General features: G+C 43.5%; 2 protein-coding genes across 4 annotated transcripts in view; one reads left to right on the top strand and one right to left on the bottom strand.

Annotated features, from left to right (window-relative positions):
- LOC127008966 (excitatory amino acid transporter 3-like) overlaps positions 1-27715 on the top strand; it is a 96319-nt gene that overhangs the window by 59659 nt on the left and 8945 nt on the right. Inside the window, exons 2-7 of one of the 3 annotated variants that reach the window (XM_050881509.1) lie at positions 2631-2930; positions 4672-4799; positions 6644-6842; positions 9090-9132; positions 22949-23000; positions 26526-26558. In XM_050881509.1, coding sequence (XP_050737466.1) covers positions 2812-2930; positions 4672-4799; positions 6644-6842; positions 9090-9132; positions 22949-23000; positions 26526-26558 — 574 coding nt within the window. In that variant the 5' untranslated portion in view covers positions 2631-2811. Of the gene's footprint in view, positions 1-2630; positions 2931-4671; positions 4800-6643; positions 6843-9089; positions 9133-22948; positions 23001-25143; positions 25189-26525; positions 26559-27715 lie in introns of those variants that run through there. The other 2 variants (XM_050881508.1, XM_050881506.1) reach the window with 2 other exon arrangements.
- Positions 13475-19904, bottom strand: LOC127008967 (uncharacterized). Its single transcript, XM_050881510.1, has 3 exons — positions 19207-19904; positions 16320-16481; positions 13475-14577 (listed from the first exon to the last, which is right to left on the bottom strand). The coding sequence occupies exons 1-3, from the start codon at positions 19262-19264 to the stop codon at positions 14369-14371; spliced, it is 429 nt and encodes a 142-aa protein (XP_050737467.1). The 5' UTR covers positions 19265-19904; the 3' UTR covers positions 13475-14368.

Genomic DNA, 27715 nt, shown 5'->3' with positions numbered 1-27715 from the left:
GTGTGTGTGTGTGTGTGTGTGTGTGTGTGTGTGTCGTTACAATCATGGGCGTTCTCTCTGTCTCTTCTCTCACGCACTCTCAAAAAAAAGTCATGTTCGTGTGTGTGTGTGTGTGTGTGTGTGTTTGTTTGTTTACAGTTCCATTATTGATTTAATTTGTCTATTCTCTCTCTCTCTCTCTCTCTCTCTCTCTCTCTCTCTCTCTCTCTCTCTCTCTCTCTCTCTCTCTCTCTCTCTCTCTCTCTCTCTCTCTCTCTCTCTCTCTCTCTCTCTCTCTCTCTCCTTATCTCTTTCTTTCTCACACACGCTAAGTTTGTTTTCGTCCAGCCTCTCTCTCTCTCTCTCTCTCTCTCTCTCTCTCTCTCTCTCTCTCTCTCTCTCTCTCTCTCTCTCTCTCTCTCTCTCTCTCGCTCTCTCTCTCTCTCTCTCTCTCTCTCTCTCTCTCTCTCTCTCTCTCTCTCTCTCTCTCTCTCTCTCTCTCTCTCTCTCTCTCTCTCTCTCTCTCTCTCTCTCTCTCTCTCTCTCTCTCTCTCTCTCTCTCTATCTGTCTCTGTCTCTCTCTCTCTCTCTCTCTCTCTCTCTCTCTCTCTCTCTCTCTCTCTCTCTCTCTCTCTCTCTCTCTCTCTCTCTCTCTCTCTCTCTCTCTCTCTCTCTCTCTCGGTAATGTGAGACCGCCGCCGTGGCCTACTTAGTGTCATTATTAGGGAGACGAGGCGTAAGTGTTGCCAAGGAAATGAGGGGAAGGGGAGAACAAAGGGCGGGAAAAAAAAGAGGCAGGAGCCTACCCCCCACCCCTCTCTCTCTCTCTCTCTCTCTCTCTCTCTCTCTCTCTCTCTCTCTCTCTCTCTCTCTCTCTCTCTCTCTCTCTCTCTCTCTCTCTCTCTCTCTCTCCCCCCCCTTCACGCTTCTCACATCTTCCTTCATCCCAAACCTGCCTTTTTCTCCTTCATATCGCAGAGACTTCTTCCTGTCACCTGTATGTCCTTCCTCTCTTCCCTTCCTGTCCCTGTCTTCCCTTCTCCCTTCACTCTGCTCTTCTTCCATCCCCTCTTTTATTTTCTTTATTTTCCTTTTCCTTCCTCTTCATGAAACCTTTGCTCTCTTTCTCTTCCTCACACACACACATACAAATTCACTGTCTACTCTCTTTCCTTCATCCTTCTCTTCCTTCGTCCCTCGCTCGCTTTCTTTTTGTTTCCCTTCTCTTAAGTAACCTTTCTCTGTTTCTTTCCCTCACACACAACATATTCCCTGTCTACTCTCCTTCCTTCACCCTGCTGTTCTTCCCTCACTCGCTCACTCCTTTTCTTTTCTTTTTTCTTTTCCTTCCTCTATGTTAACCTTTGCTTTCGTTTTTCTTCTTTCCTTTCTTCCTCTAGTGTAACCTTTCCACTCTTTATCTCTCTCACACACACCCTCATATATACTTCTTCTTTCCGTTCCTTCTTTTGCCACTACCTCTTACCTACCTCCCTCCCTCCTAGGATCATCCCCTTCGCTTCCCTTCCACTCACGCAGCTCGGTCCCGTAAAATCCCCTGCAATCCCTCAGCCTCGGGAACAAAAGACGATCACATCCACCAACAAGAGACGATCGTATGCCACGTCGTGTTCTCAGGCGAGGGTTGAGATTCAGGGGAACTTTGAGGGGAAGATGAGTAGAGAGAAATGGAAAATAGGGTAAAGCATGGGTAGGATTTTGGGTTTGATTTAGATACATTGTGTTTGTTTGGCAGTGTTTTGTTTTGTTTTCGTTATCAGTTTGTTTCTGTTATTTTTTTTTTTTTCATTTTCAGTTCATATTTTTTATCTCCTGTTCTTGAGCGAGGGATGGCGAGCTTTGTGTACTATCACTATAGATGAATCTGCTAACTGTTTGGGTGCTATTTATTTGATTGTTTCCTTATTCCCATATTTGTTTTCGTGTATGTATTTACTTGGTTATATCTATACCTTGTCGCACAGTTCACATTCATCTCGTTTTCTTTTTTCTTGAAATGCAACCCTTGTTGATAAAAATAAACACACTTTGGAATGCTTCCCTCTTTCTCATATCAGGGCAGTAAATAGTTGTTTGGACATTTTTTCTTTAACTTTGTTGAAATATTTTTATTCATTTTTATCTTTATTTTTTCACTGAAGACAAAAGTGGAAAATGCGCCGTTTTTCCTCAAGTCCCCCACCTCAAAGGGACAGCATTCGTTTTTAAATTGTTCAAAGCTTTTTATCTTTCATTCTTTGAAAATTTCCCTTGAAAAACTTGCAAAACGCTCACCTTACTGTAGTATTCATTTATGAATATTTATTTAATCAGTTATGTAGATATTTAGTTGTATTTTCTCAATCATATATCATTTTTTTAATATATCTACGTAAATGCTGCCATTATTTATTTATCTATTAATACCGTATTATTCACATATTTAGCTACGCTGTTCATATTTTATTTCCTTCTCTTCTTTACCTTTGTGACATCAAGCAGTGTTTTCCTACTTGATGTGACAACAAGTAGGAAAACACATCTTCCTACTTATACAACACAGGAAACCACGCCCCATTATTCTTCTCTCCTTACCCTTCCTTCCACCACGCAGGAAAACCCACCTCATACTCTCGTCTCCTTGCCCACAGATCAGCCGGGCAGCAGACAGTCGTGTGGTCCCCCTCAGACGGACGCACCATCACCACCACCACCACCGCTGCCCCTCCTGCCGCCGCCGCTGTCGTAACCACCACCACCACTGGCACCTCCTCCTCCTCCTCCCCCCTTCAGCCTGTAGTGATCGCCAGCGCCTCCTCCACGACCAACACGATGTCTCGAAAGATATCCTGCAACCCGAAGGCGATAAAGGATGCCGTCAACGCCAACTTGCTGCCCATCCTGACGGTCTCCGGTGTGACGGGCGGCGTGGTGCTTGGCCTCATCCTACGGTGGGTGCGAGAGAGAGAGAGAGAGAGAGAGAGTAATGGAAGGATTGTGGGTGTTGGATCATATGATAGGTTTTACGAGGTTTGCAAAGAGGATTAAAAGAATGATTGAGGAAGAAAGAAGTAGTGGAATGTAAAGTGTGTGTGAGAGAGAGAGAGAGAGAGAGAGAGAGAGAGAGAGAGAGAGAGAGAGAGAGAATCATGCGATTTTTAGTGACCTAGTAAGTTTCCTTTTATTGTGCCCTGAAGCCCTGAAGACAACTAAAGCGATTTTTTTTATATTGCATCAGAGGAACAAGATGAGATAAATTGTTTTGGCAAGTCAGAAAAAAGGACACGTGGTAACTAAAAGACGAAAAAAAAAGTTTATGACGACGTTGGACGTGAATAAAAAGTGGTCACATTTTTTTTTTTTTTTTGCCAAGAATATGAGCAAAACTTCCTTTAAATGAAACCAAATTAACATCGGTTGTGAAAGTCTTAATTCGCTGTGAGGCACGAAACACAAAGTACTACAAATATATAATAATTTCAAATAAAAAAATCAGAATACAAATGAAATAAAAGAAAAAGGTAATAATTATGGCAGTGTAAAACAAGCAAAACGAGTGTACGCGATAAAGAAGTAAAGTAGTGAAGATATTTATAAAGAGGTGTAGAGAAAAGTATAGAGTAAATAGATGGTAAAAAGAAGTGTAAAGAAGAGTATAAAGAAGTAAAGAGAAGAATATAAAAAGTAAAAGGAGAATAAAAAAGAAGAAATATAAAGAAGAGTTTAAATAGTATAAAGAAGAAGAATGAGTGTTTTTTTACAGCAGAGGAGACAGTGCAAGGGCGTAAAAAAAAAAATAATAATAATAAAAAAAAAGCCCGCTACTTACTGCTCCTGAATAGAGTGGCCAAAAAGATCAATCAATTTACGGCGGAGAGGTGTCCTGATAGTATAAAGAAATAAAGAAGTATAAAGAAGTAGAGTCTGATGGCGTTAGTATTACACAGAGGGTGGGGTCTAGGGACGTGAGTGTTTCCGAATGAGTAATGGTGAATCATATGAAACATGACCCTCGAATCAGGAAATATAAAGAGGTGATTCACGTTTCAAAGTAAGGTATGAGGAGAATATGCGATGAGTGTGTTGACGGTGATGATTGTGACGTAAGTAAAAGTGGTGTAATACTGAGTAGGTGTGAGTAAGGATGAGTAAGAGAACATACGATTTGTTTAAGTAAGTCGATAATTTGGTAACACTGAGTTTGCTTTGAGTATTAAAGAAAAGAAATGTAAGCAAGAAAGTCAATCAGTCAGTCAGTTAGTAAATCAGTAAGCGTCCAAGCTAGGAAGGTATTCATCCAGCCATTGAATAAGTCAGTCAGTCAGTCAGTAAATCAGTAAGCGTCCAAGCTAGGAAGTTATTCATCCAGTCATTGAATAAGTCAGTCAGTCAGTCAGTCAGTAAGTCACTCGGTAATCAATCTAGCAATTTAGTCAGTATGTAAGCAAGTTAAAAAGTCAGTCAGTAAGTAAATCGTAAGCAAGCAAGCAAGGAATGAAGTAAATAAGTCTGTATTTAATTAGTTCATCAAGTTAGCATGTAAGCAAGCAAGCAAGAGATCAAGCAGATAAGTAAGAAAGTAAATAAGATAGCAAGTGACTAATCGAGTACGAAAGTGATTATCTAGTAAATGCAAAAGCCATGAAGCAAACAAGCAAGATAAGCACGTAAGATTCTGTGTCCTTGTTGCAGGTACTCGCGCGAGGAGCCATGGACGAAGCGAGAGATCATGTACGTGGGCTACATCGGAGAGCTGTTCCTGCGAGCGCTCAAGGCCCTCATCATCCCCCTCATAGTCTCCTCCCTGGTGTCAGCTATCGGTAAGTCACACTCAGAAACCTTAGATCGGTGTTATAAGACACTTTCGCTTCTCACATCAGCTATTTCTAAAGGTCAAAGAGGGGGTCAGTCGGGTTCTAATGAGTGTTTCTTCAGGCTCATGGTACAGAAGAAGGGTCAAACTACCACCAGGGTCATAAAACTACTCCTTCGAAAGTCTTTTCAAATATGTGTTCTTGGGCGACGAAAATTCTTATAATACGACTCTCCTCCTCCTCCTCATCCTCCTCCTCCTCATGTACATTATCCTTATCCAAAGAGAAAATACGTTTTTATCCAACTTGTGGTCGGAATATTAAGTTTATCTCTTAGTTTTGCATCATTTTTTATTTTTCAGGCGGAATATTAGGTCTGCGTGCTTCACTCACCGCTCTCCTCCTTGCCTCAGCTGCATTCAATCACTCCCCGACCCCAGCTCATGCCAAATCCTCTTCCCTTGCAGTCCTTTCAACTCTTTATCCCCTCCTCTTATCCTTCCCCATTCCTTATTTAGCACCTCATTCCACTCTCTTCCTTCCCTCAGTTTCTTTTTCAGTTTCTCTCAGTCCCTCTTCACCGCCCACTACATACCCTTGATTTACTTTGGCTTCCCTCAACCTCTCATTCAGTTAAGCTCATTCCTTCCCTTGCTTCTCTCCCTTGCCCTCACTCCCCTAGCCTTCCATCAACCTATTCCTTATCCTTTAGTTCCTTCTAGTTTTCCTCAACCTCTCTCATACCCTTTCTTTCTCTCCCCAGCCTCTAGTCCTCTCCTCTCATTCCTTCCCTGTTCTCTAAATCTCAAACTTCTCAGTCTCTTTTCCTTTCTCAAGCGCACCTCCTTATCCTCATTCCCTAAACCTTCTTTCAGTCTCTTTCCTAGCCTTTTTTTCCCTCCCCAACCTCTTATACTGTTTTCTCACTCCTTCCCTGTTCCCGCAAGCTCGAACTCCGCCATTCTTTCCCTCTCCCAAGCCCCGTTTCCTCGCCTCTTCCTCTTTCCTTACCCTGACTTCCTCCTAGCTTTCTTCAACCTCTCTCGTAGCCTTTAGTGCTCTCCTGCTCTCCTCTTCTACCCTCAGTGTTCTAAATATCAAACTCCGCCTCTTTTATATTCTTCCAAGCTCCCTTTCCTCGCCTCTTCTCCTCTCTTGCTTTCCCCCCTCTCTCCTCTTCCCTCCTCCTCGTGGCGACCTCTGCTAAATATTTATAAACAGTGTCTTGTACTATCACCATTGCATTTGCGTGTGTTTGGTCTGTAAACACGCCGGTTATTCATTATGAGTAGACCCCCCGCAACACGTGTAGACTCAGCTATTCGTTGTGATAGTGTTTTGTTTGTGCTCCTCCTCTTGTATTCTCGCCCCGGATTCCTCTCTTCCATTATCTTCTTGTATACGCATTAGATTAGGATCATCTGGTTGAATTCTTGGCCTCAGTTGTTTGTTTAGTGTTGTTTTATGATCCTTTGCTGTGTTGTGCAATCTTCTGAAAAGAGGCAGTTATTCTTGCTCTTTGGGTCTTGATATTTGTACGAGATAAAAGAGGATCATAGCTACTTAATGAACGAATAAATAAATGAATAGATATAGTAACACAAACAAACTAGAAAGTGAATATAGTAAAATAAATTATATATCTTCGTCATCAATTCATTCCTCAAGCAAACCATCAAACTATTTTCATTTTAGACTCATTGAACTCACTCACTCGGCAAATTCATTAACTCCTTTTACGATACACAGTTGAAACAGATGAAGATGAACAGAACAGAACAGAACAGAGAAGATGAAGGTGGTGAAAAGGTTAAGATGAAAAATTCTCATCTACATTTCCTCTCTTGAAGGATCTCTGGACTTGACCCTCTCGAAGAAGATTGGCCTGCGCGCCATCTGCTACTACCTGACGACGACGGTGTTGGCTGTGGTCCTGGGCATCATCCTGGTGGTCACCATCCACCCCGGCAAGGGCAGCGACGAGGGCATCAAGAAGGCAGGCGAGGCACGCAGCGTCTACACCCCCGACCTGCTCATGGATCTGCCTAGGTGAGTCTCCCATTGAATTGATCGTTTTCTGTAAATACGAGAAAACTGGAGGTCCTTTCAGAATGCCTTTTTGTTTTCTTGTTTTTCTCGGCTCCTGGGTACTTTTCCCTTACTTTGACTCTTGATATCAAAATTCCAAATACAGCCACGATTTTAGGAGGTCCATAACCCCCGACCTGCCCATGCATTTGCCTAGGTAAAGTCTCCCATTAAATCGATCGTTTTCGGTAAATACGTGAAAATTACTTGAGCTCCCTTCAGAAATGCCTTTTGTTTTCTTGTGTCTGTTTTTCTGTTCCTGGGATTTCCTTCGCCTGTGTTAGCTCTTGATAGCTAAATTCTATATAAAGCCTCGATTTTAGAAAGTCCATTACGCGTTTAATTATATCCACGGCGTCCAGAGAGAGTTTTAGGAGCCATAACAGCCTCGGGGTGACTCAATTATATCCACTATATGGCGCCGATCACCTTCCGTGCTCGCCTTTAGATAAATACCTCTCTCTCTCTCTCTCTCTCTCTCTGGTAACATGACATAAGTGCCAATTAGCATCTATTTTTACCTTAATTTCCTCCAATTATCTCATTATTCCCATATGTAGACGAGTATATAATTAGACGGGGAATAGTATTTTTTATAGTAGTTAATAGTAGTAGTAAAGGTTAATATAGGTAGATAGATAAACAGATATATAGATGATTAGATAGATAAATAAATGGCGTATTGAAATCTTGCCACATTAAAATTTCATTAAACATCATACCCAGAGAGAGAGAGAGAGAGAGAGAGAGAGAGAGAGAGAGAGAGAGAGGGAATTCAAAAAAGCTACCAGGTGTAAACTGTCATTTTGTTTTAAAATTAATCAACAAATTTCTGTATGAAAACGATTTACAAGCTCCCCCAACCCCTCACCCCCCCCCCTCTCTCTCTCTCTCTCCACATACACACACACACACACGCAAGAAAATAACAAAAGAAAGCTAAGAGCAAATCACGGGACGCAATTTGCAACGTAAATCTAAACAAGATGAAAAATATTGCATTCTCTCTCTCTCTCTCTCTCTCTCTCTCTCTCTCTCTCTCTCTCTCTCTCTCTCTCTCTCTCTCTCTCTCTCTCTCTCTCCCCTTCCTCTTGACTTTTCCTCCCCCTCTTTTACCCTCGGTCTCTGTCTCTTCCCCCCCTTTCCCGTGCCCCTCCTCGTCCTTATCACCCCCCCACCCCCCCGACACACACACACACACACACACACACACACACACACACAGATGGTGACGCTCATCACTTCTCCAATTTCACATTCCTCTCCTCGTCGGTCGTTCCCATGGTAACTAAATCGTCAAAAAACGGCAGCAAATTAATTTTTAGGGGGAAAGAAAGAGAAATAAAAGGGGAAAAAGAAGACCGAGCAATTGACGAAAATAAAAGAAAATTGACCTAGAAAAATAAGGACTAACTAAACCAAAGAGAAAATAAATTACGACAAACTAGAATACCACAAAAGAATGTTGAATATGAAGATGATGAAAAAATAAAGATGAAAAATATATAGGCGACAGTTGAATTCTGAGATAGAGATATGTTAGAAGAAAGAGAGAGAGAGAGAGAGAGAGAGAGGGGGGGGGTGATAATGATAATAGCAGTCTCATAATATCGTACCCATAATATTAATACATACAATATTATTAATCATATAATCACCTAAATATGCCATAGACTCCCATTCCCCCCTCCTCCCTGCCACCACCACCACCATGGCAGAAATTCATTGTAAAAACTTTATTAATATCCTCTTTTAGCTCCTAATTAACGGCATACCTTCGTCAAATACCTGCGGATGGAGTCACACGGGTTATAAATAAATTCATCCTGTTTTTTTTGTGTGGATATTTATGCAAAGTGGAAGTGTTTGCTGTCATCCACGGGCAGGTTGTTCATTGCTCTTCCAACGTCACAGAGCTTTAGTAATAACACTTATAACTCCGTGTTTGTGAGCGTTACGGTTCATTCAATTTAGTACAAGTTGTTAACCTAAAGTACTTCGGTGTCGGTAGTACATAAACACGCTTTGGGACTGGTTTTCAAAGATGTATGGTACCTGTTATTAACGGTTCGCAACTAGACCAAAATAAGTTGAATTGATGTAGAATATTATTATTTTATTTTATGACTTAATTTAAAATGTAAAGAAACGAAAGGAATAAAATTGTTAAACTCCAAATCTAAATGAACGCTTCTCTTTTGTTTTCAGAAACTTCTTCCCGCCCAACCTGATCCAGGCCTGCTTCGAGACGGTGAGTACAAACAAACAGATATGTAATTTAGTCAACAAAAAATAGGAACAGATAAACAAATGGAGGGATAATGACCAGTGCCCCCTGTTCATTATTTTGCTAAACATCTGTAACAGCATCGCACTATTCACATTCCTCTTTTTTTTTAACATGCAGAGAAAAGATTAACTCAGGAAGCCTCAGCATTTATAGAGGGTCCCCATATTCATTATCATTACATTTTTTTTTTCTTTACGTAGTGTTCTTTGTTAAACCTCATCCCTTCCAAAACGTTTTCCTTATCGCTGTGTTTTCCTGTTTGTCTCGTTCGTTTTCCGTGAACTATATGCGTAATAAAAAAGAGAGAGAGAGATGGACGCTCTGTTGGTCCCGCTTATCTCTAAAAAGATGTAAAGTAAAACACCATACACACTCTCTCTCTCTCTCTCTCTCTCTCTCTCTCTCTCTCTCTCTCTCTCTCTCTCTCTCTCAAAGGCAGGGGGTAAAAAGCGCTAAAATTTGCCGGAAAAGTGATAAATCAGAAACTTTGAGGCTCGTTACTGAGGACGAGAAGAAATCTGTCGCGAGGAAGCTGATGGAGGAGGAGGAGGAGGAGGAGGAGAAGAAAAAGAATAAAATGTGTAGAAGGAAGAGAAATAAAGGGGAAGAGGAGGAAGAGAAACAAGACAGGAAGAAGGAGGAATAAAAACGAAGTAAGAGGCAGAGAAAGAGGAGGAGAAATAGGAAAAAAACAGGAAAAGAGGAAATAGAGTAAGAGGAAGGGAAAGAGTAGTAAAGAGTAAGAGGAAGTGGAAAAGAAGAATGAGATAGAGGATAAAGAGGAGGAGGAGGAGAAGGAGTAAGGGAGAGAAGCCAAAGAAGGAGGAAGGAGGTAATAAGGGGTAGAGGAAAGAGAAAAAGGAAGAACGAGGATTATGATAAAAAGAAAAAGAAGAAGAAGGAGGAGAAAAAGAATAGTGAGAAGTAGGAGGAAGAGGAGGAGGAAGAGAAAATGGAGAAGAGGAGAGAGAAAAAGAAGGAGAAAGATAAACAGAGGAACGAGGAGTGGGAGGAAGAGAAAGAGAAGGAGAGGAGGAGGTGGAAGAAAATGAAAAGAAGAAGGAGGAGGAGGAGGAGGAGGAGGAGACCAAGAGGTACGAGTAAGTGGAGGAAACTGAGCTGAAAGAAGTTATTGTGGTGCTTGAATGTTGCTGAATGTGGAGGTTGTGGTAGTGGTGGAAAAAGAAGAAGAGGAGGAGGAGGAGGAGGAGGAAGAGGAGGAGGAAGAAATGGTGACCCAGATCTATACGAAGACGCTCAAGTCCTTTTCTATTATATTACCATGGCTTCTCAGACAGGTACTCTCCTCCTCCTCTTCCTCCTCCTCCTCCTCCTCCTCCTCCTCTTTCTCTTCCTCTTCCTGTTCACCATTACACAATACATATGGAGCCCTTTTCCTCTTCCCTTTCACACGCTTTCCTTTTCTTAAATATTCCCCTCTCCTATCCTTTCATGGTCTTCTTTTGTTTTGTTTTCTAATATTATGCTCCTCAACCTTCTTGGCCTTCTTTATTTTATATATTTAAGCTTCATTCTTCCCTAGTTTCCCTTTCTTCATTTGCCATCTCTCTATACTTTTATCCATTTTCCTATCTGTCAATTTATCCTCATGTATCTTTCTTCTCTCTTTTCTTCTTTTTTTTTCATATTTCTTCTCTTCTCCATTTTCCTATCTGTCAGTCCTCATGTATCTTTCTTCTCTCATATCTTCGGTTTTTTTCATATTTCTTCTCTTCTTATCGTACTCCCTTCTTTAAGTCTCCACTCTTCCTCTTCTTTAGTCATCTGCCTCCTCCCTTACAGCATTCCTCCTTCCCTCCACTTCTCTCCACCAGCCTCTTTTTCCTCCACTATCTCACTTCTCTCCACCAGCCTCTTTTTCCTCCACTATCTCACTTCTCTCCACCAGTAACTCTTCCACCGTCGCCCCTAACCTAACCCACGTTCCCTCCACTCTCTCATTACCACGCACGGCAGCCTCCGAGATGACATTATTTTTTACTTCAGATTCACGACAATGATCAACCTGGGAGGAAAATTGTCTCGTTACTTTTTTTTTATCCTCACGAGAATATCATGAAGAACACTTTATTCATTCGTCTCTCTTCCTCCTTGATCTTTTTTTCCCTTTTTTTCATTTTTTCATGATTTTTGTCTTGTTTATCGTGGTTAGTTTTTTTAAAAGACCACATTTTTTAACCTTTTTTATTCTCCCTTTTTCCTCTTTTCTGTTGTATTACTTTTTGCATATTTTTTTATCACACATTTATTACTGATAGTTTTAAAGGGTTCAATAACTTTATAAATTCCTCAGTTCCTCGGGTTTTTTTTCTCTTCCTAGTTTCTCCTTTTTCCTCTTTTCTATCGTTTGTTTTTGTTTTTTTGCCTTACGATACTTTTCTCGTAGGTTGTTTTGTTAAGTTTGATAAATATAAATTCCACCGTTATTTTATTCCCTTCATAACGCTTTCTTCTTCCTCATTTCAACTGTTCTTTTATTTATTCTTAATCACACGTTTATCACAGTAGCTCTTCGTTTTTTCCATCCTCGTGCATCCTTCCTTTCCTCCATTTTTTCCTAGTGCATCTCTCTCCATATTCAGAGGTTTAATAATCAGAAATAAACTCCACGCCTCCTCCCTTTTTTGTCATCCTGTGCTTCCCTCTTCCCCCGCGAGAGAAGATCCAGCCGACGAGACTCTCCTATTATCTTCACCGTGATGGGGAAATATCACCAACAATGAGGCTCAAATTGGACAAAATTGAGTTAAGGAAGGAGGAGGAGAGTGGGAGAAGGAGGAAGACGCGGAGAAGGGCGAGATAAAGGAAACGATGGAGGGAGAGAAAAGGGAGGTGTGGAGATGAAGGAGGATGAGAAGGGAGGAAGAGAAGGATGAAGAAGGAGGAGGAAATTGAGGAAGAGGAGGGGAGAACAAAGGGAACGATGGAAGGAGAGGAAAGGGGAGGTGTGGATAGGATGGAGATGAAGGAGGATGAGGAGAAGGGAGGAGGAGAATAATGAAGTAGGAGGAGGAAATCGAAAAATAGGAGAGGAGAACAAAGGAAACGATAGAAGGAGAGGAAAGTGAAGGTGTGGATAGGATGGAGATGAAGGAGAAGGAGAAGGGAGGAAGAGAAGGAGGAAGGAGAGAAAGACGAGGACGAGGAGGACAAAGGAAACGTTGGAGAAAGAGGACAAGGAAAGTGTGGAGGGGATGAAGATGAAGACGAGATAGTGAAGGAAGGAAGAGAAGGAATTATAAGGAGATGAAAGAGAAGGAGGCCGAGGACAAGGACGAGAAGGAGGAGAAGGAGGAGGAGGCAGCAAATTAGGCAAAGGAAATCAAGAAGGGGAAAGAGAAAGTTAGGACAGAACAACGAGACTAAAAAAAGGATTGAAAAAGAAGGAAGAGACGAATACTTGGAAAATGAGATGAGGAGAAAGAGCCTGCGAGGAGGACAAAGAAAACCGAGGAAGGAAAGGAGAAAGTGGGAAAAGAAAAACGAGCATAAAGAAGGAAAAGGAAAGAAGAGGGAAAGAATAGGAAAATAAGGTACTGCAGGAGGCGATGACATGATGAGCCAGGAATGACGCGGCGCCCTTGAAGCCATACTAAAAACCTGAGGGAGGGCCTTTGCGAGCGGGACCTGAAACTCGTTAACGAAGAGAGTATGGGAAGAAAGGCTGACTAAGGAGATGCTAAATGAGACCCAATCCTCCAGCGACCTTATATGGAGGATCTAGAATGGAAAGTGAATGATCTTATTCTCAAGGCAAGTGAAAGAAAATTGAATTATAAATGAACGCGGGACTGAAAGAAACGAGAATATTCATGAAACTCAAAGCAGACAAAAAACAACAAAGGAATAAACTAGTGAAAAGGAACGAGGAAAAAAAAGAAAAAGCAGATGATAGTAAGAATATTGGAAAAAGAAGAAATTACACTGAAAAAAAAAAACTGAAAAGAAACTAGAATATTCAAGACACACAAAGCAGTCAGATACGAAACAGTTAAGGAATAAAATAGTGAAAAGGAACGAGGAAAAAAAGAAGAAAGAGGAAATGATTGTAAGAAAATTGGAAAGAGAAAAAAATTACACGTGTATGAACTTTAAACTGAAAGAAACAAGAATACTTAAAAACATACAAAATAGTCACACACAAAACAGCTAAGGAATAAAATCATGAAAACGAATAAAGAAAAAAAACAAAAGGAAGAGCCGCTTCAAAGGTAAATCTTCCCAACCTACAATCACACTCGGAGCGATTCTTATTAAAGGCGATGGTACTGAAAAGCCTGCAGGATATATATAGACTTTATTGACTAGAATGTCCAAATCAGCAACTGTATTTCCTTTTTTATGAACACAACAACCAGAACGCGTGTGTGTGAAAAGGGAGAAATATGGAGCGAGTGTTCCATGTATTTGGTTCTGTTGTATATTTGCGTTTTATGCGTAACTTTATTTTTTGCATAGTAACTGGTGTAGATATACGTATATGTAAATAAATATTATTCTCTCTATATATAAATGTAGCAAATATAGATATGGTTCCCTCGATCCGTTTGCGTAGAGAACGTGTAAGAAAATAAGCACTATAATATCTGCGTCCACACACACACACACACACACACACACACAGTCACAAAACAGTTTAGTCTAGATCCTGAAACATCTTCCAATTAAGGTATCATTCTCTCTCTCTCTCTCTCTCTCTCTCTCTCTCTCTTCTCTTCTCTTCTCTTCTCTTTAGCACTACACACATTCCCAAACACGTCCACACAACAAACAAAACCCAGAACCTTGACAACACACACACACACACACACACACACACACACACACACACACACACACACACACACACACACACACACACACACTCACACACAAAACACACGTGACTAATCAGGTAACCAGAACACCATTTTCCCCCACCTAACACACCTAAAAACTATGGGCCATATTCTTAAATACATTTCGGCGCCCAAGTTCACATATTTGACAAGGCTTTCGTAGGAGTTTTGCCCATTTCCAGGGGTAGTTTTATGACCCTGGTGGTAGTATGACCCATCTTCTGTACCATCCACTCACTAGAACCCGACTGATCCACTTTTTGGCCTTTGGAGATAGTGGATGTGGGAGGCGGAAGCATTATACTGACCTAAGCCAGTAACTACATTGATGTCGCGTGTCACCTCATGAAGAAGAAGACACAGCAAGCAGCGAGGAGAGACTGAAGGAGGGACAGTAGCGGGGCTGCGGCGAGGGCGGCATTGCAGAGGTCACTGTCGCAGAAGCAGGTGATGGTCTCTGCGGCTGAAGGGTGTGTCCAGCAGCCTTCCCGATGCACCACGCCCCTATGACTGGCCCGCGGAGTGCACCCTCGTACCGTGTCTAGAGCTGTAAGGGAGGAAGAAAAGAAGGGGACATCGAACTCAGTGGCTCAGGTCGAAGTGGAGTTTAATAAGAGATAAGATGAGATAAGATGCTCCCTCCGTTCCTTCCTCCTTCCTTCGCTCCTCTCAAGCGTTGTACAAGACGAAGAAAACGGGACATTGAACTCAAGGGGCCCTGATCGAGGTGATATTAATGAGTGATAATGAGCAATGAGATGGTCCCTTTGTTCCTCCTTCGCTCGCTCCTCTCAAGCCTTATATACCGGGAGGAAGAAAACAAGACATCGAACTCGCGCGGCCCTAATCGAACTGATATTTAATAAGAGATGAGAGGAGATGAGATGATCCCTTCGTTCCTCCCTCCTCTGTTCGTTCCTCTTTGATGCGTGGCTCTGCTCATGGGAGGGATATAGCTCAGAATATAAGGACGTATTATAACCCGTCCTTTCGCCCAGCCTTGAACACTGCTTTGGCTAAGGGAGAGGGGAGGAATATGAGGAGAGGATGAGGAAAGTGAAATTAAAGACGAAATAAAGCAAAAAATAGAAGTACAAGAATGAGAGGATGAGGAGAAAGATGTAGAAGAGGAGGAAAAGGAAAAAGAAGAAGAAGAAGAAGAAGAAGGTGTTTGAGAACGAGAGCGAAGAGGAGGAAGGAAGAGGAAGTAGAGCACAAGGAAAAGGAGGAAGAAACTGAGGAGGAGGAGGAGGAGGAGGAGAGCGTAAAAGGGTACAATATTGAGATATGCAGGATGACGATGCCTGAGGGTCTTGAAGCACCTTTGAAGACTCTGTTTGCCGAAGAGACAGAAGAGGCAATATCTGTGGCGACGACGAGGGGCAAGGAGGCGGGGAACAAGGAACCACGGGGAAATTAGGCTACGGAAGACTCAGAATAATGGCCGGCAAGAGGCAAGGGGAGGAAGAGGCACAATGAGGAATTACCATAGAGTGAAGACCAGGAAACAGGACCAGTATGAATAAAAATATGACAAAACACACACAAAAAAAATAGAAAGGTGACCAAAAATGACAGTACACAATTTAATTAAGGGTTGTGAGTATTGAAATATGTATGACTGCCGCTGAAAAGTTATAAAGAAAGGAAAATTATATATACACCGATTAAAATAAGAAGATTCATGTTACGAAGTCACTCAACTATAGAAAGCAGATATTAAAACTCAAGTGCAACGAAACTTAGAACTGATATCAAATGGAAAACTAGACCAAGTGATAGGCAACCCAGATTTTGTAGAGGTCAGAGCAAACAAAACCAGATGAAGGGATGAGATCAGAGCATTTGCCAGAGCAGGATAGAGTGCACTAAAATAGCATCAGACAGTGATAAAAAACGTTGGGAAAAGCATTTATCCTTCAGTGGCATATTATAGCAATGGCTGAAGAAGAAGAAGAAGAAGTGTTTGAGAACGAGAGCGAAGAGGAGGAAGGAAGAGGAAATAGAGCACAAGGAAAAGGAGGAAGAAACTGAGGAGGAGGAGGAGGAGAGGAGTGAGGACGAGGAGGAGGAGGATATAAACACATAAAACGAGATATAGAACCATGTAAAAAAAACGCCATAGACTGAGAAATGAAAACAAAAAAAAGATATAAAAGACGATCTCTAAGAAACCCATAGAAACGTAATGAAACGAAAAAGGATCAAAGAAAACGGAGAGGGAGGTGCTCGAGTCAAGAGGCATGAAGGAGAGGCGAGGCGAGGCGATGAGTCCCGCGTCCCACTGACCGTTCCGCTCCGATGGCCAGGCCGGCAGGATCTGGACGCATATGGACTCCTTGGGGCACTCCCGCCAGAAGGTCATCCACGACGAGGCTTGGGCAAACTCCTCGCAGTCTGGTTGCCCCGCCACGCCCGTCCCGCACTCGTAACACCACCGACTCTCGCTCGCTGGGGAAGGAAAAGGACGACTCTGAGACGCATTCCGAAACAGTAATAAGCTTGGGACCCGTGAACACGTGCCTACTATATGAGATTACACTACCACCCCCTCCTCTCCCACGCCCTTTCTACTTCTTTCCCTCCCCTCACCCACCTTCATCTCTTCTCGCTCGCTGGGGAAGGAAAAGGAGGATTCTGAGAAGCATTCCGTGACAGTAATAAGCTTGGGACTCGTGAACACGTGCTTAATATATGAGATTACACTACCACCCCCTCCTCTCCCACGTCCTTTCTACTTCTTTCCCTCCCCTCACCCACCTTCATCTCTACTCGCTCGCTGGGGAAGGAAAAGGACAACTCTGAGACGCATTCCGTGACAGTAATAAGCTTGGGACTCGTGAACACGTGCTTAATATATGAGATTACACTACCACCCCCTCCTCTCCCACGTCCTTTCTACTTCTTTCCCTCCCCTCACCCACCTTCTTCTCTACTCGCTAAGGAGGACTCTGATAAGCATTCCACAGTAATAAGCTTGGGACTCGTGAACACGTGCTTAATATATGAGATTACACTACCACCTCCTCTCTCTGTCCTTTCTACCTTCTCCTCCACCCACTAAATGAGGATGAAAAGGAGAAAGGAGGACTCTGATAAGCATTCCGTGACACTTTTAGGCTTGAGGATAAGGGGAATAGGGAACACGTGCCTACTACAAGATCACTTTGCCTCGATCTCTCTACTTCTCTACCCACCTTCTCCTCTACCCGCTTGCTCGAGGATGAAAAGGAGGACTCTGATAAGCATTCCGTGACACTATTAGGCTTGGGAATAAGGGGAATTGGGAACACGTGCCTACCATGAGATTACTCCTCCACCCTCTCCTCTCCCACATTCTCCTTCCTTTTTCTTTTTATCAAGGGTATAGTAAGAAGAGGAAGTGGGTTCGTGGAAAAGGTATCTACAGGTGGGGGAGAAGGAAAGTTTCGGTCGTATTACAAGACATTTCGCAGCCAAAGAACACAAATATGACAAGGCTTTCGTAGGAGTTGTGGGTGGTAGTGTGACCCTTCCTCTGTACCGTGAACCTCAAGAAACACTCATTAGAACCCGACTGACCCCCTCTTTGACCTTTAGAAATTGCTGATGTGAGAAGTGAGTGTGTCTTATAATACCAACCTACTAAAAAAAAAATAGGAGTGTTCGTATAGTTGTGTAGGTTCGTTAATTCATCTGATCTCGCTCTACTTCTCCCCCACCTTCCCCTCGCCTCCTAAAACATCCTGGTGTGTGTTTCTGTTTCATGTTGCGAGTGACAGATGGTGTAACAGGGTATGCAGCACCCTCCCCCCCCCCTCCCCCTGCTACCCTCTCTCTCGTTCCCATCCTTGCCCCGTCCCTCCCTCGTACCTCATATCAGATAAAGTCCAGATATTCCCTCATGCCGGGCTAGTAAAAACGTCACCTCCATCACACGGGGAAGCTGGTATTACTTTTAAGGGGATGCTTCTAAGAACATGGCAGCTCAATCAACCTAAAGGATCAATATTAAAAGCTCCTGTTAATCACACTGAGTAAATAATAAAGAAACCCTTGTGCGTTTCTTTTAGTACAAGGGAGGCAGTTCAAGGGCAAAAAAAACAAAAACGAAGAAAAAGGTCCGCTAAACACTGCTAAGGAGAGAGAGAGAGAGAGAGAGAGAGAGAGAGAGAGAGAGAGAGAGAGAGAGAGAGAGAGAACAGAACAAGAGGCCGAAAGAGAGGTCAATTACGGGTGGAGGAGCTGAGAATGCAAACTGATCATCGAATACCCCAAATATATACCTTATCCATTACACTCCCTTAAATCACAGCTTTTTATAGGGAACACCACTATATAGAACGATTATTTAGAGTCCTTTCATGCAGCCCACGCACGTAGTAACACAATTGTTCACGGAGAAGTGTGAACGTTTTAAGCGGTGCACTGGCTGACTCAATTGCTCCGCCTCTCCACATGTTGATGAGCTAACCGGACGCTGGAGAGGGGAGGGGGGGAGGGGCGAGGGCGTGAGGGACCCCCCATGAGGATGACGTAATAGTGTTTCATAGCTGTGGTTCGTGTTTAGACTTCAACCTCATAACAACCGCCTACCCGCCCCTTCATCATGCTCACCTCCTTTTCCTCACGCTATAGCTGTCACCTGTTCTCGTCTACACGCACCCTCCCTCCCTTTTCCTCCCCTTCCTTTTGCTTTACATCCCACCTATTGCTACTATTACACCGCATTCTTCCCTTTCTCCTCTTCCCTCCTGCTCCTGTCACCTCTCTCTCCCTCTCTCTCCCTCTGTCTATTTATCTATCTATCTATGTAACAACTAAATTCCTTCCCTAATACCTTTGCCAACAGTTTCCGCGTCTCGGTCTCTTCACCCCCAATACACACCTCTCCCTTTTCGTCACCTGCGTCCGTCTTGTCACCTATCACCATCTTCATTCTCCTCCCTCCCTTTCTCTTCCTTTCCCCACGCTCTAACTGTCACCTATTACCACTAACACCCCTTATCTTCGCTTATCTACCCTTGCTACTGCTTTGCTTGTCCTATATTATCACTATCTCGCCTCCTTCCTTTCATTCTCTCCCCTTAACTGTCATTTACTACCATCAACACACCCCTCCTTGCCTCCCTGTCCCTCCCTCTCCTCCTATCCCATCCACAGCACCCGCAGCAATGATATCACTTAATTCACTCACCGTCTAAGTCCCGCGGAAGGAGAAATAACACGAAGATCACCGCTACGACGGGGGCCATGGTGACGTTAGTGCCTCAGACTCACGCCCGACCCATGCCGCGCTCACCGCCACGTCACTCAACACTCGGGGCACCACAGACACACATGACGTCCACCGTAAACACCGTCAAGTCATTAAATGTAGGTAATTATGCGAGGTAATGAGTGGCTAATGAGAGGGTGTGTGCCCCGTGCGTGCTGGCGGGCGGCGAGGCACTGACGCGTCACCCAAATGCTGGAGGAGAACGAGGAGAGGAGAGGATGCAGTGGCCGACGGCAACATCCCCATCCCCTCGGCCTGCCTCTCCCTCAGCCTCCCGGGGCAGACGTGTCCAACATAACGTAAAAACTAAATGTACGCGGCCAAGCTGAGCCCCGGCCATGCACTCTGCCCAGTTAGGGATAGAAAATTGAGGGAGAGCCTAGTAGGGACGAACTGCCTGACTCATAGATGAAGCTTAAGAGTGTGGCTGCGTGCGACTCTGCCAAAGTTAGCTTCAGACGCTTACATTAGGAGTCTTTATCTGTATTATGCAACCGCTGCTCCACTCCGCTCGCCCTCCCGCACTCTCTCTCCATTACCAGTGCGACACGAGGGTATTTTTAGCGGGCACGGATGCAGAATGTATGCAAACTGCGACTATGAATAATGGAGCACTTGAAACTGATATGTACTGGGAGGGAGAAGGCGAGGAAGCAAGTTTTCATTTACCGCCACGCACGCCGCAGAGAAACCGAGAGAGAACCCGTCAACAGGATGCACTCAGGCTGGTTTTCCCGCTTCAGATTAAAGGTTTCCGTGGCCTCCGATAAGGGAAGGGAAGGTGGTGCTTGTGGCAGGGTACGGATCGCTTGGACACTTGGCTTATCGGGGGAATGAGCAAGGGAGGACGGGTCGCATCTGGCATTGCAGCGCCCGTGGCCTGGCTGGGGGTATCTAGCGCTCGCCCGCCATGCCAGCCACGCGCCCCGCCGCCGCCCACGCCAACATACTGACGCAACGGTGGTGCTAGGGGCGGGTGGCCAACTTACATGAGCTGCTGCTTGCGTTGCTCTCTCTCTCTCCCTCTCTCCCTCTATATCCATCTATCTATCTATCTATCTATCTATCTGTGTAGCAACTAAATTCCTCTCCTTATACATTTGCCAACAGTCTCCGCATCACAGTCTCTTCTTATCACCCTTAATCCTCTCCTCGTTCTCTTTTTAACAAGCTGAAAGTCATTTTTTTCTCTCTCATCCTTTCTTCCCACTCCCCTCGAAGCCCTCACCATCCCAGCCTCATTTCCTCACCCCACATTTCCTCCCCTAATCGTATACTTTCTTCCTCTTTTTATCCTTTTCTCTCCTCTAAAAAACTTACTCCTCCATCCTTTCCCTGGCCCCTTCCTTCCCTCGCCCCTCGAAGCCCTCACCATCCCAGCCTCTCATCCCTTGCCCCCCTTCCCCCCCGTCTCGCACACTCTCCCTTCCTCTCACTGAGTGGCTGGGTGGGAATCAGTGCTCTGCCCCGCGTGGGAAGTCCTTGAGAGGGTGACGTAATGTGATATATGGAGCAGTACTCTTCTTTTGTTTCTTGTTTCACTTGTTTTACACCAGCATTACTACTACTACTACTACTACTACTACTACTACTTTTCTTCTTTTTCATCCTACTTTTTTCGGTAAACTTAAACATTTCGAAACGTAACGTGAAAAATGAAACACCATACTTTGGGAAAATGTCTTCGTTCGCTTCCCCTTCCTCCTCCTCCTACTCCTCCTCCTCCTCTCGTGTGCTTACTTCTTAGCGTCGTTTAGAAAGGAAACACCGTGGAGACAGGGAGCAAAACTAATAAACAAACCACCAGATAACAACTTTTTGCGTCACCCCGACAGTCATTGCGGGCAGAGAAAGGCAGAGCAGAAGAGGACAATGGTAGGGGATATAGGACGGATGGAGAAAGACAAGGGAAAGGGGGCAATAAAGAGACAGCGCTCAACAGAAGAAAGATAATGGATAGGAAAGGGTATAATGAAGGGGTGGAGGATGGGCAATGGATGGGCAGGGAAGGGGAGAATGGACTGGTAATGAAAGGGGAGCAATGGATGGAGAGGGAAGGGAACAAGGGAAGGGGATAGTAGAGTGGCAGAAAATGAGAGTGGATGGGCATTAAGAGACAAGGAAATAGGTTTAATGGAGGGAAAAGTTACGTATGGCAAAGTAAAGGCGCATTATAGGGGCAGGGTATGGGAAGGGAATGGTGGAGAGAGGAAGGGCAGCGCAAGGAATGGGGGTGATGGGGAAGGTATGACATAGAAAGGGGGTGGATGAGAGGCCAGGGATGGGCAGAGTAGGACAGGGCCGGGTAGGAGGGAGAAGGAGGGGAGGAGAGACAGAATAGGGAATGAGATGGAAAGGGGGATAAAAGAGAGGCCGGAGCAAGGGGAAGGGAGCGACAGATGAGGAGGACAGGGCAGGGCAGTGAAAAGAAGGACGGGAAGAATAGGAAATGACATGGAAAAGGAGAGCAGGAGAGGTCAGAGTGAGGAGGGAGGAGGGGGCGACAGATGGGCAGAGTAGAACAGGGCAGAGAAGGGTGAAGAAGGGGCAGCAGAGGAGGGCTTCGTGTCATGGCCCACTCACAGTATCTTGTTGCGGGCCGTCTGTGTTTTGTCTGGAGTGTTTGTTTTCTTATCCCCGAGGACAGCGCGGGAGTGTTTAGCTGTTGTTGTGCTGGCTGTTTAGTTTCTGCTTAACGCGCCGTCTCTAATGCTCTCATGTACGTTCTATTGTGCGGACGAGAGTGGCTAATTTTGAGAGCTTACACGCACATCGCATTTCATTAATCTTGTCATCTGAATCAAAAGAAAAAAAAAGGAATTCTGGCTTTTATAATATTACTTTTTTTTAGAGCAGAGGAGACAGTGCAAGGGCGTAAAAAGAATAAGAAAACAATAATAAAAAAAGCCCGCGACTTACTTAGCCCATTATCGAATTTTACGGCACTTATAACCCAAGCAAACGTTAAGGAGTTAAAATGAACACACGAGGTGGAAAGTGACATATAAAAAGTAAAAAGGAGGCAACCACATGGAAAGACTGACCACAATAACCAGTCCCATCAGCTCCTCCTTCCCCCTTTCCCTCAACCATAAGAAGCAGTCCCATTAGCACCCTCCCCCCCTTCCCTTACCCCTTCCCATAACACTTGCCACGGACACCAATCACACACACGGCCCACCAGGCGAAAGTTAATCATATTTTATGGGAGAAGGAGCAAGAGGACGAGGAGGAGAAGAAGGAGGAGGGTGAAAACAAGAATGAAGAGGAGGAGGAAGAGGAGGAGGAGGAGGAGGAGGAGGAGGAGGACGTGTTTATCTTCCACTTTAATATAGATAAACTGTGTGGAGGTGGATGTTAGTATGGGTGCAAGGGAGGGTGATTTTAGGTAGCAACAAAGTATAAGTACAAATAAAATGACAAAAAAAGGAAAGCAAGAAGATAAGCATATGATAAAACAGATGATCGATTCAGGAGGTGCACCGGGAAAAGAATATATATGAAAACAAAAAAAATAATACATAAACAGGCAACTAGTTTTATGATTGTACAGCTAAATGAGTGTAGAAACGAATGAACGAGTTAGTAAAAAAAGAGTTAATATGGCAGACTTTCGGGTGTTTCAAGTATTTATTTATTTTCTCTCTTTCTCCCTCCGCAGCACAAGACGGTGATCGTGGAGCCCAATATGGAAGACCTCGTGAACGATACCCGTGAGTAGTTTTGCTTTTCTCTTATTCTTTACTTCTTCCTTCTCTTCATTCATTCTTTTTCCCCTGATTCACTCTTAACCACTTTTTGCTCTAATACCTCTGCTTTTACTGTTCCTGCTGATACTACTACTTCTACTACTATTTCTACTACTACTAACAACTACTAGCAATTAAAACGTATACTACAACTAATACTAATTACTAATACTACTACAATTATTACTACTACTTCATTCTGCTCTCCATCTATCTATCGATCTATCTATTTATCTGTCTATATACTTAACTCTCTTCAAAACTGCATGCATAGTCCAACATACATAACGTTAAGTAAATATATAGAAATGTGTATATGGAAACCCGTGGCAGCTCCTAGAACACATACAAGCTTTTAGTCAGTCACCCATTCATTCATATCTAGGTTATCTGCTTCTTATTCAGCTTATTACCCACAAGTGTGCATTCATTCAGCGTCAGTGGTGGGTAATATAACCACATCAAGAAGGTCATAAAGTGGAGGGTTGTGACGAGGATGTGTGTGCATGAGCGAGATAGTTATGCTTCTGTCTGCGTGTGTGAGAAGTGCTTTTGGTTAGGGGGGCGGGTGGGTGAAGGGGGGGGTGGGGTGCGTTCATATTGTAAGCAAGCGTGAGATAGACTAGTCACGTTCAGGCTTGGTAGTGTGTGTGTATGTATGTATGTATGTATGTATGTATGTGTGTGTGATTCGAGTTGAGTTAGTTGTCTGGCTCGCTTGTTCTCTCTTTTGTGTGTGTGTGTGTTTGATAGAGAGGTCAGTTTTTTCCCCCTCGTGTGCATGCATGGGGTCGGTATCAAACAGGATTTATACAGGCATATCACTGGTCATACACGTGGAAGGCAAAAGGTATGCTCGGCTCATACTGCTTAGTCGCCATATATGCAGTGTGACTAACTCGGTCCTTTCAGAATTGTGACGGGGAATAATAATCTTTTTTCGCTGCCACACATAATCGCCATCAGAACGGTCATATTATTTTTACATAAACTTTAATATATCCCTTGAGAATAATTTCACTCATTCCTTCTTTCTATTTTAATGATGTCAAGTATAGTTGCCAGCGTGGTCTAGTCTTTCATTGCAGGTTATTCGTTAGCCGCGGAATCAGATTTAGGTTAACCTCTGCCACTCTAAACTAAAAAAATACGCATAACTGTTTTTAGGTGTATGAATCTTTGCATGCAGGGAGGGTTCTTGTGAGAGTAGAGATCGTTTGCGTCGCTGCTGCCTTACTAATTAAAATGGATTGTCGACATGCAGTTCTATTAATTTAGCTTGGGGTCGGTTCTCCTGTTTCCTCCTCAACTGTTTGCCGCATTCTATTTTCCTACTTACAAATCTTTCCGTGTTTCCTTTCTGTTTTTCCTATTCCATTTTATTTCATTTTTAATTATTTCTACTTTTACTTTCTTATTATTTTACTTTATTACTTCCCCTTACCTTCTATACCCACTTTGCTTTTTTTTCAATTCATAATACTATTCTAATTTAGTTTCTGTATCAAGCGCTAGGGAGAAAATGTGGACCAAATCGAGGCTGGAGTGGATTTTCTTTCATCCAATCCTCTTCTTGTGTCCATTTGATCTCTCTATAACCCTGTCCGGCAGCTGTTGATCCTGCGAGAGAGAGAGAGAGAGAGAGAGAGAGAGAGAGAGAGAGAGAGAGAGAGAGATTAAAGAAAGCAAGAACAAGGAAGGAAGAAGCGATAAATCAGTGGTGATGTATGAATGTGTGTGTGTGTGTGTGTGTGTGTGTGTGTGTGTGTGTGTGTGTGTGTGTGTGTGTGTGTGTGTGTGTGTGTGTGTGTGTGTGTGTGTGTGTGTGTGTGTGTGTGTGTGTGTGTCCCTTCTCTTTCCCTTTCATCCTCCTTTCCTCGTCCTTATCTCCTTATCACCTTCCTCCTTCTCCTCCTCCTCCTCCACCACCACCTTCTCCTAAACCTTATATCTGTTCCTCTTCGTCCAATTCTCCCGAGCGCTGTCCTTTGATCTCCTCCTCCTCACTTTCTTCCTCCTCCTCCTCCTCCTCCTCCTACTACTACTACTACTACTACTACTACTACTTGCCCAGTGCAATAACCTCCTCCCCGCCCTTGTGTTTCAGAATATTTGGAATGGATCGAAAATAATAACTTGACGATCGGTACATGTGAGTAAAAGAAAACGAGAAACCTCTTATCGCTTCTGCAGGGGAGACTTCGGTGCTGGCTTTTCTGTTCTTATCTACCCCCCCGCTTTTGTTTTTGTTTTGTTTTTGTTTCTTTGTCGGGTGCTTTATTTTAATTTTCTATCTTTCTCTCTTTCTCCTTTGGTGCTACACGCTGGTTTTATAATTTTAATACACGTTATTCTATTGCTTTTGTTGATTTCGCTGTTTGGTTGCTTATATTATGTTTTTTTTTTCTTTGTTCCTTTGGTGATGGTTTTGCAAGGGTTTATAAAGGTCTCTCTCTCTCTCTCTCTCTCTCTCTCTCTCTCTCTCTCTCTCTCTCTCTCTCTCTCTCTCTCTCTCTCTCTCTCTCTCTCTCTCTCTCTCTCTCTCTCTCTCTCTCTCTCTCTCTCTCTCTCTCTCTTCTGCTTTGGTTGCTTATGGTAGTGAATAGTGATGGTGATGGAGGTGGTGGTGGTAATGGTGTAAATGTAAATGCTTTGGGTTGGTGATGGTGATGGTGGTGATGGTGATGGTGATGATATTTCTCTTCACCGTGACCCAATTGTTACGTGCCCTCGCCTCGCCGCCGTCGCTGTTTGCACATAACATCAAACGGATCCAGTAATTAAGTCGCCTTGGCAGCGTATGTCTCCTGAATGACTGTCTCCGTTTGTGTACGTCTAATATTGCCCATCGTGTGCGTTCAGCCTTTGTGTGTGTGTGTGTGTGTGTGTGTGTGTGTGTGTGTGTGTGTGTGTGTGTGCGAACTTTAACATGTCAAGGTTATGTTTTGTTCATTTCATGTCTACGTCTTTCAGTTCATGCTCTCCATTCATCTGTATCGTCCTTCTCTCTCTATCTATTTCTCTTTTTTTTTGTGTCATTTTCTCCTCCTTCCTATACCCTGCCCTTGAATCTCCTTTTTTGTGTGTGCGTCAAGTGTACATAATTAGAGGAGGCAAAATAGAAAGGGAAAAATATTTAGGCAGTAACGAAACGGGGAGATGAACGTAGCAGGTATATATACTAACACTTCCTCCCCTTAGTGATCGGTGAAAAATCTTGTGATATACAGAATTTCACTACGAGTATTAATAGTTTTGCGTTTGTCTCTATGTATATATGTACGTCTGTGTCCTATTTACCTGAGAGCCTTTATAGTGTAAAAAAAAGATAATACATATGTGTCATCCCTTCAAGACTATCCATATATTAGTGTAGATTATCAGGTCCTTAACATCTGAGCTTCACACGTAGACAGTTGAAGGGCTAGTCATATCCTCTCTCTCTCTTCTGTAGCCCAGAGTAAACTTTCTCCTCTACGCTGTTTCCAGAGGTTGTTTCCCAAAATCTGACGGATGAAGATCGTAAGTATGGCGGAGCAAAGGTTTGTGTGTCGTGCCCTGCCTGATGGATGTACTGTAAGGATCGCCATGTCATTTTTTCTCTCTCTTGTCTCTGTATGTGTGAAGAAAATTTTGTGTAACTGAGCAGAGATTAAAAGTAAATACCCTGACTCCTCCTCCTCCTCCTCCCCTTCCCCCATTTACAGAGATGCCTTCACTAGCTACAGAAGAATATGTATCTCTCTATCCCTCTACTCTCTTCTCCATTTCTCTCTTTGCCACGTCAATGAGGAAATATACTGTTGTAGTGAGAGGCTGGTGGTCAGTCAGTAGTGTGGTGACTTACTTAACGTAGCTCTGTAGTGAGGAAATACCTAGATGGATGTTACTTTACAACTCTACGGACGACCTACATCATAGGATTCTCTTCCCCCCCTCCTGTGTTGCATCTCACCTCTGTGGAATGCCGACTCTCACCACTCTAGTCAGAAAGAGGCAGCGAGAGCAGAATCCCGGTCCTTCCTGCTCTCCCCCCACTCTCCCTTGTCACGTAAGCCGTCAATTAACCTCCCTCGCTCCATCTTTCACCTTTGACTCGATCCAATCCTGATTTACTCCTTTTTTTGGTTCGACATTTTTCACTTTGATTTTTGCACTGCACACACACGCGCTCTCCTCCTCCTCCTCCTCCTTCTCAGTCCTCAGCACTCCTCCCGCACCCCAGAGATGGTTTCTAGCTAAAATGGTCTCTCTTTGGGTCTGTGGTGAGCAATGATCGCTTCTTAGAATACTTGTCAGCTGCCTATCTTGTCAAGTAACGTTTATTTCTTCATTTCCTCGATTTCTTGCAAGTTTACAGCTATAAAAGTGCTTGCTTGTTGCTGGCTCACCCAAGCAAGCAGACGAGACATAAAGCAACTAAATTCACGTCTATCATCGGGTATATTTCATGTTAACTTTTTCCTCAATCAACCTTTACAGAAGTCTTGATTATATGAGGTATTTTCTCATCTCTATCTCTTTAAATAAGTTCTGAATCATTAATTAATCTAAATAAAAGTTTAGGGTTCAAAGTTTTCCCGTCATCCACCCAAAAATACAAAAGGCTGAACTGTACGATTTAGTTAGTTATTTATCTTCACGTTTCAAGGTTTCCTGCATGACATAAATCTCCCCGA

The sequence above is a fragment of the Eriocheir sinensis genome, chromosome 39, assembly GCF_024679095.1.
Source record: "Eriocheir sinensis breed Jianghai 21 chromosome 39, ASM2467909v1, whole genome shotgun sequence".
NCBI classification, from domain to species: domain Eukaryota; kingdom Metazoa; phylum Arthropoda; class Malacostraca; order Decapoda; family Varunidae; genus Eriocheir; species Eriocheir sinensis.
The sequence above is the reverse complement of the archived record's forward strand: the minus strand, read 5'-3'. Positions and strand labels throughout refer to the sequence as shown.

Excerpts from the sequence above, each read along its gene's own strand:
- LOC127008967 (XM_050881510.1), bottom strand. The coding sequence starts at position 19,264 with ATGGCCCCCGTCGTAGCGGTGATCTTCGTGTTATTTCTCCTTCCGCGG. Across the intron at positions 16,482-19,206 it reads CCTTCCGCGGGACTTAGACG|CGAGCGAGAGTCGGTGGTGT; the intron begins GTGAGTGAATTA and ends TTCCTTCCCCAG. Across the intron at positions 14,578-16,319 it reads CTGGCCATCGGAGCGGAACG|CTCTAGACACGGTACGAGGG; the intron begins GTCAGTGGGACG and ends CCTCCCTTACAG.